The sequence below is a fragment of the Panthera tigris genome, chromosome A2, assembly GCF_018350195.1.
Source record: "Panthera tigris isolate Pti1 chromosome A2, P.tigris_Pti1_mat1.1, whole genome shotgun sequence".
Taxonomy (NCBI): Eukaryota; Metazoa; Chordata; class Mammalia; order Carnivora; family Felidae; genus Panthera; species Panthera tigris.
The window spans coordinates 106,614,132-106,626,383 of NC_056661.1; the positions used below are offsets into that span (position 1 = coordinate 106,614,132).

At 34.5% G+C, this 12,252-nt stretch overlaps 1 protein-coding gene across 14 annotated transcripts in view; it reads right to left on the reverse strand.

Moving 5' to 3' along the window:
* The window catches only part of DGKB (diacylglycerol kinase beta), a 713,599-nt gene that overhangs the window by 505,363 nt on the left and 195,984 nt on the right, over positions 1 to 12,252 (reverse strand). For all 14 annotated transcript variants that reach the window (XM_042967524.1, XM_042967496.1, XM_042967510.1 and 11 more), the window contains exons 8-11: positions 11,803 to 11,922; positions 2,903 to 3,020; positions 212 to 300; positions 12 to 128 (exon numbers count right to left, since the gene is read on the reverse strand). In XM_042967524.1, the coding sequence (XP_042823458.1) occupies positions 12 to 128; positions 212 to 300; positions 2,903 to 3,020; positions 11,803 to 11,922 (444 nt within the window). The remainder of the gene's footprint in view (positions 1 to 11; positions 129 to 211; positions 301 to 2,902; positions 3,021 to 11,802; positions 11,923 to 12,252) is intronic.

The following is a 12,252-nucleotide window of genomic DNA, read 5'->3' on the forward strand; positions in this document are numbered from 1 at the left end:
ATGTTACTCACTGTGATCTGACACCAAACACAATGCAGTCCTGTCAGACCCTGGTAACATTTAACCGTCTTGTGGCACTTATCACACTTGGTTGGGCAGTTACCTTCAACCCAGTAATGGTGCATGACCTAGAATAAGAAAAGAACATTGTGATTAAGAGGAGGCATACCTCAACATCACCCTAAGAGAGCAAGTACAGCTACACACTTACATCAGTGTTCTTCTTGGACTTCACATACGTCTTGATGCAAGAAGGCGGCGCTCTAGCCACACAACGCTCATGCACTGTGTACTTGCAAACTGAAAAGAAACACGTATACACATTCAGAGTTAATGCTGGTCCCAATTGCAATTGTATAGGGAAAGAATGACATTAACAGAACCTCATTCTACATCCACTGCCCCCTAATCAATCCAATCAGCTACATCAAGAAAAAGTCTAAGTTGACTGTTTTTACCATGGAATACAAAAGGCCAATTAGTACAGGAAATATTATGCATGTGAAAAACCAAGACTCCTCTGTCATGGCATAGCAGGAAATGCTTAATTAAATCAGGCCTCACTCAAATTTTTCACAATAATTCCCAGATGACAGAAATATTAAAGACAAATTGATGACTGCCAAATGGCTTGGTGTCATTTGCTAGAAGGAAGAGATCTATATTTTACAAAGTATAGGCATGAGAGCAGCTGGAGGGCATGGAAATAAAAGCCCACGAGTTTATGCTATTTTCTCTATTGATTTATCTAAACCTTAAATGGCTGATTAGTCCATTTCCAGAGAATAGATTTCATCATACATGCCAGGCCTTCAGAATAAGTTTATCCCTCACTTGCCATCATGGCACTGCTTGTCCAAAAGGAACAACCTATTCTAAAAGAGCTCTAAATGTATAAATATATAGAATAAAAACTAAATAAAAAATTACTGTGTAGTCCTCTCAATAAGGCAAAAACAAACCACTACGTAGAATTGGAATGAACAATACTAAATTCACATATTTATATAGTAAAACTGTTTTTAAAATATCCACAATTTTTATTTCCTTTGGTGACTTTGAAGACGAAATTATACTTTTTCTTCTTTTCCATATTGGTAACAATGTTGAGTATTACATTTGTCACACTGCTCAGTTAAAATTTGTGAGCAAATTCTCACTCTCTCTTTGACAGCACTCACAATGAATTATCATTTTGTTTCATATGCTCCCATCAGTAGAATCTACCATGAAAAATCCTTTTCCTTAAAAGTAACAAAGTTTAGGGGCACTCTGTTGGCTCAGTCAGTTAAGCATCAGGCTCTTGACTTCGACTCAGGTCATGATCTCACAGTTCATGAGTTTGAGAGCCCCGTATTGGGCTCCACACTGACAGTGTGGAGCCTACTTGGGATTCAGTCTGTCTCCTCTCTCTCTTCCTCTCCACCACTCATGCTCTCTTTCTCTCTCAAAACAAATAAGTGAACTTTAAAAAAATAAAGTTTAAAAACAGATTACTTCCTTTGTACATAAAGTATGTTCTAGCATAACTAGCCTCTCAAATGTGGCCACTAGAAACTGCCCTCTGAAGTGACATAAGCCAATTTCACATAACTTTATTAATATCACTTAAATGTGGCATTAAAACATGGTTTTTATGTCAAATGGTACACGTAAGAGGAAGTCAGTTCTCAGATATAGTACCAAAGATGCTGCTACCTAAAAATAGTTATTGGAAGCCTGCAGGGCTGTATGGAAGCCAAGTAAGAAATTAGATTTAATGTAAATGTGACAAAAAATCGGATGTGTTTAATAAACTTGATAGTTTCTGGGATACCTGTGTGGCTCAGTTGGTTGAGCATCCAACTCCTGATTTTGGTTCAGGTCATGATCTAGCTGTTAATGGGTTCAAGCCCCATATTGGGCTCTGCACTGACAGCATGGAGCCTGCTTGGGATTCTCTCTCTCCCTCTCTCACTCTGTTCCCCCATCCCTGGTCACATGCTAGCTCTCTCTCTCTGGCTCTCTCTCTCAAAAATAAATAAATAAACATAAAAAAATACTTGACAGTTTTTAGTAACTCTGTACATAGCAGAAAAGGAGATGGTTGGACAAATTGTTGGACTAAGAGAATAGCGTATTTATTGATTAGGACACAATATTCCTCTGTTTTAACGGGGACAAAAGAAAATGTAAACATTTCTCAGGCATAAATATTGTGTATTTAAAAATACTTAGGTGACTTGTTAATAAATTCTTATCTATACTACCAGAAAACTCTAATGGGCAGTACTCACTCAACAGAAAAAAACGGAAATTGTAAGGGTAAGTGTACTGAAATGGAAATAATGGCCACAACTCATGAAGTGGCAACCCTTTGGTTCCCAATATCCATTAATCATATATGAAGGTTTTCCTCATGCTAGCATTAAAAATTACTTGCCTGAGCTTTAAGATTAGTTTGTATCCTTAATTTGAATGCAAATTAGTAATCGATTAATTTAATTGTTTTTAAAAGACCTAAAAGAAATGTCTCATGATAGGAAGACAATGTGAATTAAGTGGCTAACTTGGAAAAAAAGGGCAAATATGAGTAAGATAAAAATATGAGAAACCAGTGGGAATTTTCATAATAGTCCCAGAAGAAATGGGAATCATACATAAATCAAACTACAATGGAAAGAAAATGGCTACTCAATTGGAAAATGTCCTTTGTTCTTTTCCAAGGGGAAGGTTTCTCAAAAGTGAAGAAAGATAAAACCAGAGAGACCTAAACATTTAGGAACATATTGCAGGGAAACATGAACCCTAGGTACAGGAAAGGTCAGAATCATTTCTTAGGTCTCCATCTACAAATAGGACTATTCCATGAAATCAACCTTTCCTCCAGGTGATGACGTCCAGGCAAAGTAAATATACTCACAGGAACAGCAGAGCCCCTGCTTCCCCACACCAATCAGCATGTTCAGGCAAAGATTGCAGTAAGCAGGTTTATTAAAGTGTTTGAGTCGCCACACATGCTGTCCGTCATCCTTCACGTTCTGCGCAGGACGCAAAAGAAACAGATTTCACTTAATGAAATAAACAGTGGAATATGCAAGTGCCAATAAAATTCAGAGCTGGACTGAGGCATTTGAAGACAATCTGTTATTTCATCCCTGACTTTCTCCAAGATCGTCCAAGAGTCTAGAAAAACACATGTGCTCTAGTGGAATGAGATCCGCTAACACATCTCGGATACTATAGCAACTCACACATTCTTGTCTAATGTCAACAGTTCAACAGCATGTCCCAAACCATCATAATGACCTGGCAAACCGAGCACTCCCTAAGAAAGGGGACATGGTTGCCTCGCCTTTGAAAATTTTATCCTTAGAACAATTCCAGAAAGAAGTAAATGAATAAATAAAGAGAAAACGCTTTTCTTGAGTGGAAAAGCCTGACAAATACAAACTTGGAAAGAATGTTAACCCTTGCTTAGTAGTAGGAATATTCAAATTTCATGATAGGGGGGTCTTAAAGGAGGCAGAGGAATGAGATGGAATGGGGTGGGAAAGAACAATTACTTAAAGGTAAGTTATTGGTGTTATTTTAAGACTTCAGTTGAGGACTACTTACACCTTATAATTTACATTAGTGTATTTTTTTATGTCACAGCTAGCAAAATTTAAAAGATAAACTTTTTTAAGGACTTAATTATATTATCATCGGACTTAATTATATTATCATCTTGTTTATTCCTCTTCCATAAAATATGAGTGATTTTGATCTCATAGAAAGGTGCTAAATTATTAAAATTGTATTATGGTATTTATTTATAACAAGCACTATAGTTATTTGCTATAATAATCTTAACTTTAAGTTAAATCACATTTTTCATAACAATTATAATTATGATTTATTCTTCTAAGTAAAACTATATAATATCATAATAGCTATTTCTCTAATAGGTATTTAATTAGATCTATATTGTTCAGATTGAAGTAAAATGAAATACTAAGATGCTCCTGAATCTCTTGAATTCTTTACAAGAAGGTCAAGATACTAAATGAAATTATTAAATACCATTACTGTTGTTACTATCATTTTCTGTCCTTGTAGACCATGTACACCATTCACCAAACTCTATCAAACTCAGATTAATTTTAGACATCACTTACTCAATGGCAACCATTATAGAACATGATTTTTCACGTTAGCCTAGTTATTATATTTTTCAGAACACATTCTCCTAATAAAACTTTTTGATCACCTACTGTGTGCTGTGACATAAAAACATTTTCCATAGTGGTGGGACAATATAAACATGTCCAGATCATTTCATTTTTCTTTATACTAAAATATTAATAATAATGCTTCCTGACCACCTTTTTTATTTCCAGTGATGAGATAAACCACCAGATTTAAAATACTTGATTAAATCCATAGTAACTAACTCTTACATTAGAACCAGAAATGTCAAATTTGCATCATAATATGAAACATTAATGAAAATGTTTCCTGGGAGATAATTCTCCATAGGTGTCTTGGATTTCTGCACATTTTGTAAGCAGAAGAACTGTCATTTTTTCCAGGTTATCTTTTTAAAGATATTTGAAAAACAGGTAGCCTTGGACAATAGAGATGGATCTCCCTACAGAGCAGAGGGCAGTTTTACTTACTGTCCAGTATAATAAAAATAATCTCTCCTAAGAAAAGGTTAAGCAGGTTTGTTTATTGCACATTATAAAAGATTTAGTTTCCCCGAGCCAGGGGATCCAAGCTCTGAGGCTGTGCACAGTGATTCCTTGTGACATGCTCCATCACCTGTGTGAGACTATAGGCCAAGAGAACTGGCTCAAACATGCAGCTCCTACCTCTTGCTGTGCTATAAATAAATGTCCTTTGTTTCTGACCCAGGTGTCTCATGTCCTCTGCCAGCATACATGAAACTTGAACAAGCTAACTTGCTAATGTGCAAGTAGGGAACTTCGTAGGCCCTTCACAGTTCTGGACAATGTTTAGTTTTTTTTGTTTTTTGTTTGTTTGTTTTGACAAACAAGCTCTCAACAAAAGCAGTTATGCTAAGGGTGTTGTGGAGAGGAAGGACATCAGAAAACACTGGTGTTTTAATTTTCTTCCACAACTTAAGAAATAGTTTTTATAGTGGTGCCTGAGTGGCTCAGTCGGTTAAGTGCCCAACTCTTGATTTCGGCTCAGGTCATGATCCCATGGTTTCATGAGCTCAAGCCCTGTGTGGTGCTCTGCACTGAGAGTGGAGATTGAGATTCTCTCTCTGCCCCTCCCGGCTCATGCTCTCTCTGTCTCTCTCAAAATAAATAAAATAAAATAAGAAATAGTGTTTATAGTACTTTCTGAATCCAGTTCTAATTTGTTTGAGCCATGAGATTTCTAGTGTTGTTATTATATGAAAGGAACATTTTATATATTTGTTTAGCATTGCTATGTTTTTCAAACTGTCTGTATTTTAAAATTTCTGTTTCTTAAAATAAGAATAAAACATCCTGAGTGAAAAGTTTAAGTGAGGGGGTTGTTAATTTAATAGATAGATATAGATACAGATACAGATATAGATATAGATATAGATATAGACATATAGGTATAGATAGGTAGATAGAAATAACACATAGATATAAATAAAATCAGGTTAAACAAACATTCTTAAGTGAAAAGAGGAAAGAAAAAATATGGAATTTTCATATGTATTACTGTTCTTATAATCCTTGTCATTTGATTTTTAAATGAATGTCCATTACATGTGAATAAGCCTCATCTTGTTGAAGAGCACATATGGACTAAGTTAGCTGGCATTTTCCTTATCAAAAAATAAACAAGTCTGAACGTGGGTGTTCTGTCAATCAGAACACTTAGCCATGTTACAGGCTGTAACTGATGTACAAATCCATTACCCAGACATAAAATACTTTACCAAAAAACAAATTAAATAGCTTTATAGCTCTTAACCGGATACATTGCCAAAATATGCAAAGGATGAAATATGTATGTGACTTCAAGAGAAGAAATTGAAACCAGGAGCCAACTATTTCTCAGCAGTGCAAATTATACTCCAGCCCTCTGTATTTTCATGTCTTGTCTTGTTTGTCTTATTAAACTTAGTGGGGGACAGGGAGAATCTGTCCCTTATTATATTCTATCAGCCAGTAGAGCATGTCCCTAATAGTACTTCTCTTGCAAATAAATATTTATTGTCATAGAAAGGAATTCATCTTTTTAAACAAGAAATGAAGAGAAAAATCCAGAAGGCTTGATTCCTGGCCTAATATGAAAATGTGGATAAGCCATTTCACCTCTCTTCCTATTTTCCTCTCTAATAAAATGGAAACACCTACTTTCCTCTCCCAGGCTGTGGTGTGAGGTTTCATTACACAATACCTGTGAAGTCAATTTAGCTCCTCAGAAGATTGGTGTTATATAAACAGCAAATATTATTACTATCATTGGGTTGAGTTGTAACATCCCAATGTTTTAGCCAAAAGACTTGAGAAGGATGTTTGTAGGTTTACTATACTTTGTTTCATAAAAAATCTGTTCTGTTTTTCATTACCAGACATCACTTTTAGTAGAAATTTCCTCCTGATATTTACAAAACACTGTATTTTATAAGTGAAGTGGTTCAGTTCTGTGAACTGATTATGACAGAGAACTACTTAATGAAACAGAGGCAAGTTCACACAGAGAAAGAGCCCTAAGTTCCTCCTCCCTTTTTACTCCCTAGAAGTCAAAAGGAGGTTTCAAAGGCAAGAATGCCCCTTGGAAATTTTTGGAAGCTATTTCATGACCCTAATGATTTCTAAAGTTTTAGTTTTTCCCTAAATGCATCCAAGATCACATATTATGTTCAAGTGAACTAGGGCTACTATAAATAATCTCATTTTTTCAAAAGACCTGAAGGAGAAAATTTACTAATGCCATAGCCAAAATGCCCCTAATCCCCATACCGGGCCACATCCCTGTCTGTTTCAGCTGACTTCATTTAAGACACTTTTAAGAGCAAATGTTGCAAATTAATTCCAACTCATTAAATAATAATGACCATTCAATTACCTTCCTTTTCTGCTCAAGGTCTCCAAAAAGATATAACAATATGTAAGAAAATGCTCTTTAAGACAGAAAGATGAGTTACATCAGATCTGGGCAAAGAGAATGCAGAGAGACAGTTTAAAATTCTGAGTGGAGTTGCAATCAACTGCTTATCTCCAGATCCCATTTTTAAAAGCCAGGCTCAGGACCTGCCATTCTTGGGTTCAAATGCAAATCCAAGAGCACATCACAGCACCGAGCTGGCGTCCTTGAACGACCCAACTTGGAATCTCAAGAATTGTTGCATTTATCCAGCTTCATAATTCCTTTCTAGATTGAGCAATGTATAAACAGCAGAACAACAGCTCAACCAAATTAAATTTAAAAAATAGAGTGTGAAGCATTAGTTTTCCAAATATAGCTTAGTCTATTAAGAATGCATCATCTTCGGCTCTCCATTGTACTCAGAAATTTCATCAGGAAATAGACTTCATCAGAAATCAGGAGGCACACCAAGTGATTACTTTTACTTTGCTGAGTCAGCTGAAAATATGTGTCCTAAGACATTCTGATCAACAGCAAAGTTTGAATGATGTATAGTATTTAAAGTCCAGGATTCTGAGAACACATAAAATGAAATGAAAACATATATCCACTCAAAAGCCATACATGCCAGATGTGGGCACTACAATCCAAGACTAAGAAGTTAAGGTATTCTTATCTTAAGCCACACTCCTACTTAAATGTGTATTTCTGTTTTTATGATAATATGAATTCAGGAATTTTCTTTGAAAAACCTAATAATGATCTAAGATTACAGATTTTAGGAATTGGAGCACTATGAATTATCTTGTTTATCCAAAAAAAAAAAAAAAAGAATAATTGAGTTGAAAGAATATTTGAAAAGGAAAGGGATATTGTTGTCTAGTATCTTTTTATGTATCTAGAGAGAATGACTGGCTGGCACAAAAATGACCTAGTTAGTTAGTAACAGAGCCAAGGTAAAGATCAATTTGATGAAGTTCACTGCTACCGTACTATCTCTTCATTAGTCCACATGTCTTGTTGGGGTTGTCTAACTGAGTTAAATAAAAAGATATTAGATTCCTTTCTCCTAAATGAGTAAATATAAATTAATACTCTTTCTGTTTCTAATATGACAGATAAGCGACAGAATAAATCATGGGTCAGAAAACTATGGCCTGTGGGTAAAATCTGACTAGCAAGCTGTTTTTGTAAATAAGGTTTTCCTGGAACACAGCTTTGCTCTTTCCTTTACTTAGTTCCTGTGATTACTTCTGTGCCAGCCATATGGTGGAAATGAACAACTGCAACAAAGACCTTATAAATAAATGACTCTGCTTCAGGTATAATAAAAATCACAAGTGCCACCCAAACTCTCAGTTTTCCTTCAGATGTAACAGACTGTACCATTTCATACTGGGTTTGCTAAGTTTCATGGCCTTTTTTTTTTTTTAATTTTTAATTTTTTTTTACATTTATTCATTTTTGAGAGACAGAGAGAGACAGAGCACAAGCGGGGGAGGGACAGAGAGAGAGGGAGACACAGAATCCGAAGCAGGCTCCAGGCTCTGAGCTGGCAGCACAGAGCCTGATGCGTGACTCGAACTCAAAAGCTGTGAGATCATGACCTAAGCCGAAGTCAGATGCTTAACTAACTGAGCCACCCAGGTGCCCCTCATGGACTTCTTATAATAGAAAAGAAATGACTCTTACTCTCTAGCATTTGATATAGAATCAGGTTCTGATAAACTACATTTGTGATTTTGCTGCCAAAACAGATAGTACTTGAAATAGAGTAAATATTTAAAGTCTATTGATGGAGAAAAATAAACTACCATGAAATCACAACTGTTCTGCTTTGCATTAGAAGTAAGGATTTCTCTCCCAGGACAATGTTCTTATCTGTGTAATTTGGCTAGTACACCACAGTCACTTTCAAATGCACTGTGGTATTTAACAAGCACTATCAATTAGAATCTACTCCCTGAGCTCAGAATTGACAGAAGACAAGAATGTATAGGACAACATAACAAGACTGGCTGCACAATAAATGGCTGGATTCAACCTAAAGCTTCTAGATTTCCAATTTGATTAGCAAAAGGGGGGGGGGGTGTTGGGGGGTGGAAGGGGGAAATGGCATCATGAATCAAATTCTCTACAGGTAATAACATAACACATTAACTGCCTACAGAAAAGGAAATAAATCTCAATTACTAAAAAAAGGCCCTCATCACTCAGTTGTCATTGTGTCATTCCTGCTTTGTATAACACTTTCCATGCTTCGGAATTAAAAAGCTGTTTCTAACAAATAAATGCTCTGTTTTGTGATCATAATTACATGGCTTATACATTTTATTAAAAGACAATTTAAAACATTATTGGCTTATTCTTTTTTAAAAAAGCAAAGGAAAAGGGATATTACTCTCAGAATTCTTTATAGAGGAAAAATTCCATCTCCTATTTAAGTTGATCAGTAAATGTTAAACGATGTAGCCACGCCATCTAGTGGCTTTCACTGGAAACACAATTTTGGAACATAGGTCTGGTTACTACTTTGAAACCCTAAATGGATTTCTCCTGTTAAACTCCAAAAACATCTCATATTACTAAAAACACAAAATATAAATTTAAGAACATGATTATAAAGTATATTAGGTATGCTTAGCCTGATAGAAATTCATGACAAAGAATTTTCATTCAGTTGAAATAAATTTACTGCTACATTAGAAACTGATGAAGTATTGTATTTGTATAAAATAATTTGAATTAAATCTATCAGGACTTTGTGGATTGTATTTACCCATTCTATTTTCACAACCTTATAAATAATATATATATATATATATAATCATAAAAAATCTAAACAACTGTTTCCTTAGAAGAACATCATTTCAAAATCTTTATGTAATATTTTAAAAATAGATGACTAAGTGTGCATTTCTGCATTTTGCTGTCCAGCATACCAAATACCAAATAGTGTACTTACTCATTCCCATACATCCTCTCATACTAAAATTTCCATAAATATTTAGAATAAATGTAATTGTAGCTTTAAAAATATAAAATTCTCTTTGAGGGAAATGTTATTATCAGAACTTCTTGACTAGCATATGACAACTTTTTCTGTTTAAAGTATACCTTACTCCTTAAAATGTTAACTTTTGTTAATTTTCTTTTTGTTTTCTCCTGATATATTTACATATAGTTTAATCAGGTGTATTAAACAATTAAACAAATATTTAAAATATAGAGATATACAACAGGTTCTTACCAAAAGATATCAGGTTATGTATTGTATGAGAACATCAGATATAAGAAAAAACTCCCTCATTAATTTTCAAAATGTAGAAATATATATCTATTAACAATAAGATCTACTTTGTTTTAATAAATTATTTACTTTAAGGATAACTTCCTTGTATATCATCTATTAGCAATTTTTCTTTGCCTTCCTATGACCATATCTAAAATCCTATGGGCCTCATGAGGGGTAAGCTTAACCTAAATGTGAAAGAATTTGAACATTCAGGTGAAAAAGAGAGAAATGCTACTTTCCTAAAGCCCACATATATATTCCCACACCCATATGTAAAAGTGTACAAACATATTTGTGTATATTCTCATAGGTCTTACAAATACCGACTGTAAGATTTCACAAGGGCTTTAAAAAATTTGGTCTCTTCTCATAAATATGGAGAACAAACAGAGGGTTACTAGAGGGTATATGGGAGGGGGGATGAGCTACATGGGTAAGGGGCATTAAGGAATCTACTCCTGAAATCATTGTTGCACTACATGCTAACTAATTAGGGTGTAAATTTAAAAAAAAATAAAATTTAAAAAAAATTGGAGTAACTCTTGAGTAACTGTGGTATAGTCTTGAACTGCAACATTGTCAGCTCTGGTAACAAATAAGTATGAAAAGTTTTGGAGTCAGCAGCAAAGCGGTGGATGTGATGTTCTTGCATTTCAAAATTCTAAATATTTTATGTGTTATGGTGGTTTCCATAAGTAATGTTCTTCAAATCTTAGTATACATTTTATTATATGCACATTAGAATTAATTCTTTTTATTAATGCTACATACAAAAATCCAATAGTGACTCATTGACTTTGATTACTGAAATTGACATCAACACCCAGCAGCAAGATTCAGTTTCAAACTCACTGTTATATCCCATTCTAAACTTAGGTTCATTTATTTTCTGGCAAACCACTTTTTAATTACCACTGGAAGCAATGATATAAGAAAACTTTTGATAGGCTTAGAATGAAAAGCTGGCTGATCTGATGATACGTAAGAAAAAATTATGTTTCATATATACTCTTAACTACCTCAGTATATAATTGGCTTCTCCAAGTATTGGTTATCAATAAAATAGATTTTCTTCATGGGGATGGTGATTATGGAATGAGAAGGAGCACCACAAGAACCACAGACTGTAATAATATTGGGGAGTTTCTTGCAGTAAATAAAATGAGAAGGTCAATATTTTTTTTCAAACTAGATCATATTTTAAATAGAGAAAAAAAGAAATTATGTATTAAATAATAAAGCAATACCTAAAATGAATCAATGTGTTTGTGGCAAGTATTAATCACAACTTATTATGACACTGCACTGTGGTATACTTATTAAAAGGTCCAGGCACTCACTACTTAATGACAGAAAATGGCCAAATCAATTTATAATCAAAATGTGTAATGGAGCACCCCACTGACTTACCACCAGGCCACCCTCTTTGTGTAAATGCTTACATTTTCCAAGCCCAGGAGCACAAGAAGTGGAATTGTTGTCATTCCTCCTTGGATCCATTCCTCCAGAGAGACTGTTCCATCGTGATCATAGTCTATTTCTTCCATCATTTCATGGAGGATCTGGAGTAGAAGAGATGAGGGAAAGCTTGCAGTGAATCAATAAAATAAATTTCAAAAGAAAGAATAAAGCATTGCAATGAATTGGCTAAAACAAACTGACCAGCAACTAATTGCAGAGTAGAGATAAATATCTAGGTAAGTTGGTACAATGTTAATCCAAAAACTGTGGATATCGTGGCTTTGTTATGATTTCTGGAACTTGACCACCTATGATGTTCAACTTGTAGGAATAACTGCTTAACTTTTTAATACTTTCTCAGTGAATGATACAGCTAAAACAAGAAGGTATCTTTAATTTAAGGGTGAAAGTGGTCTTTAATTGCTTTCTCT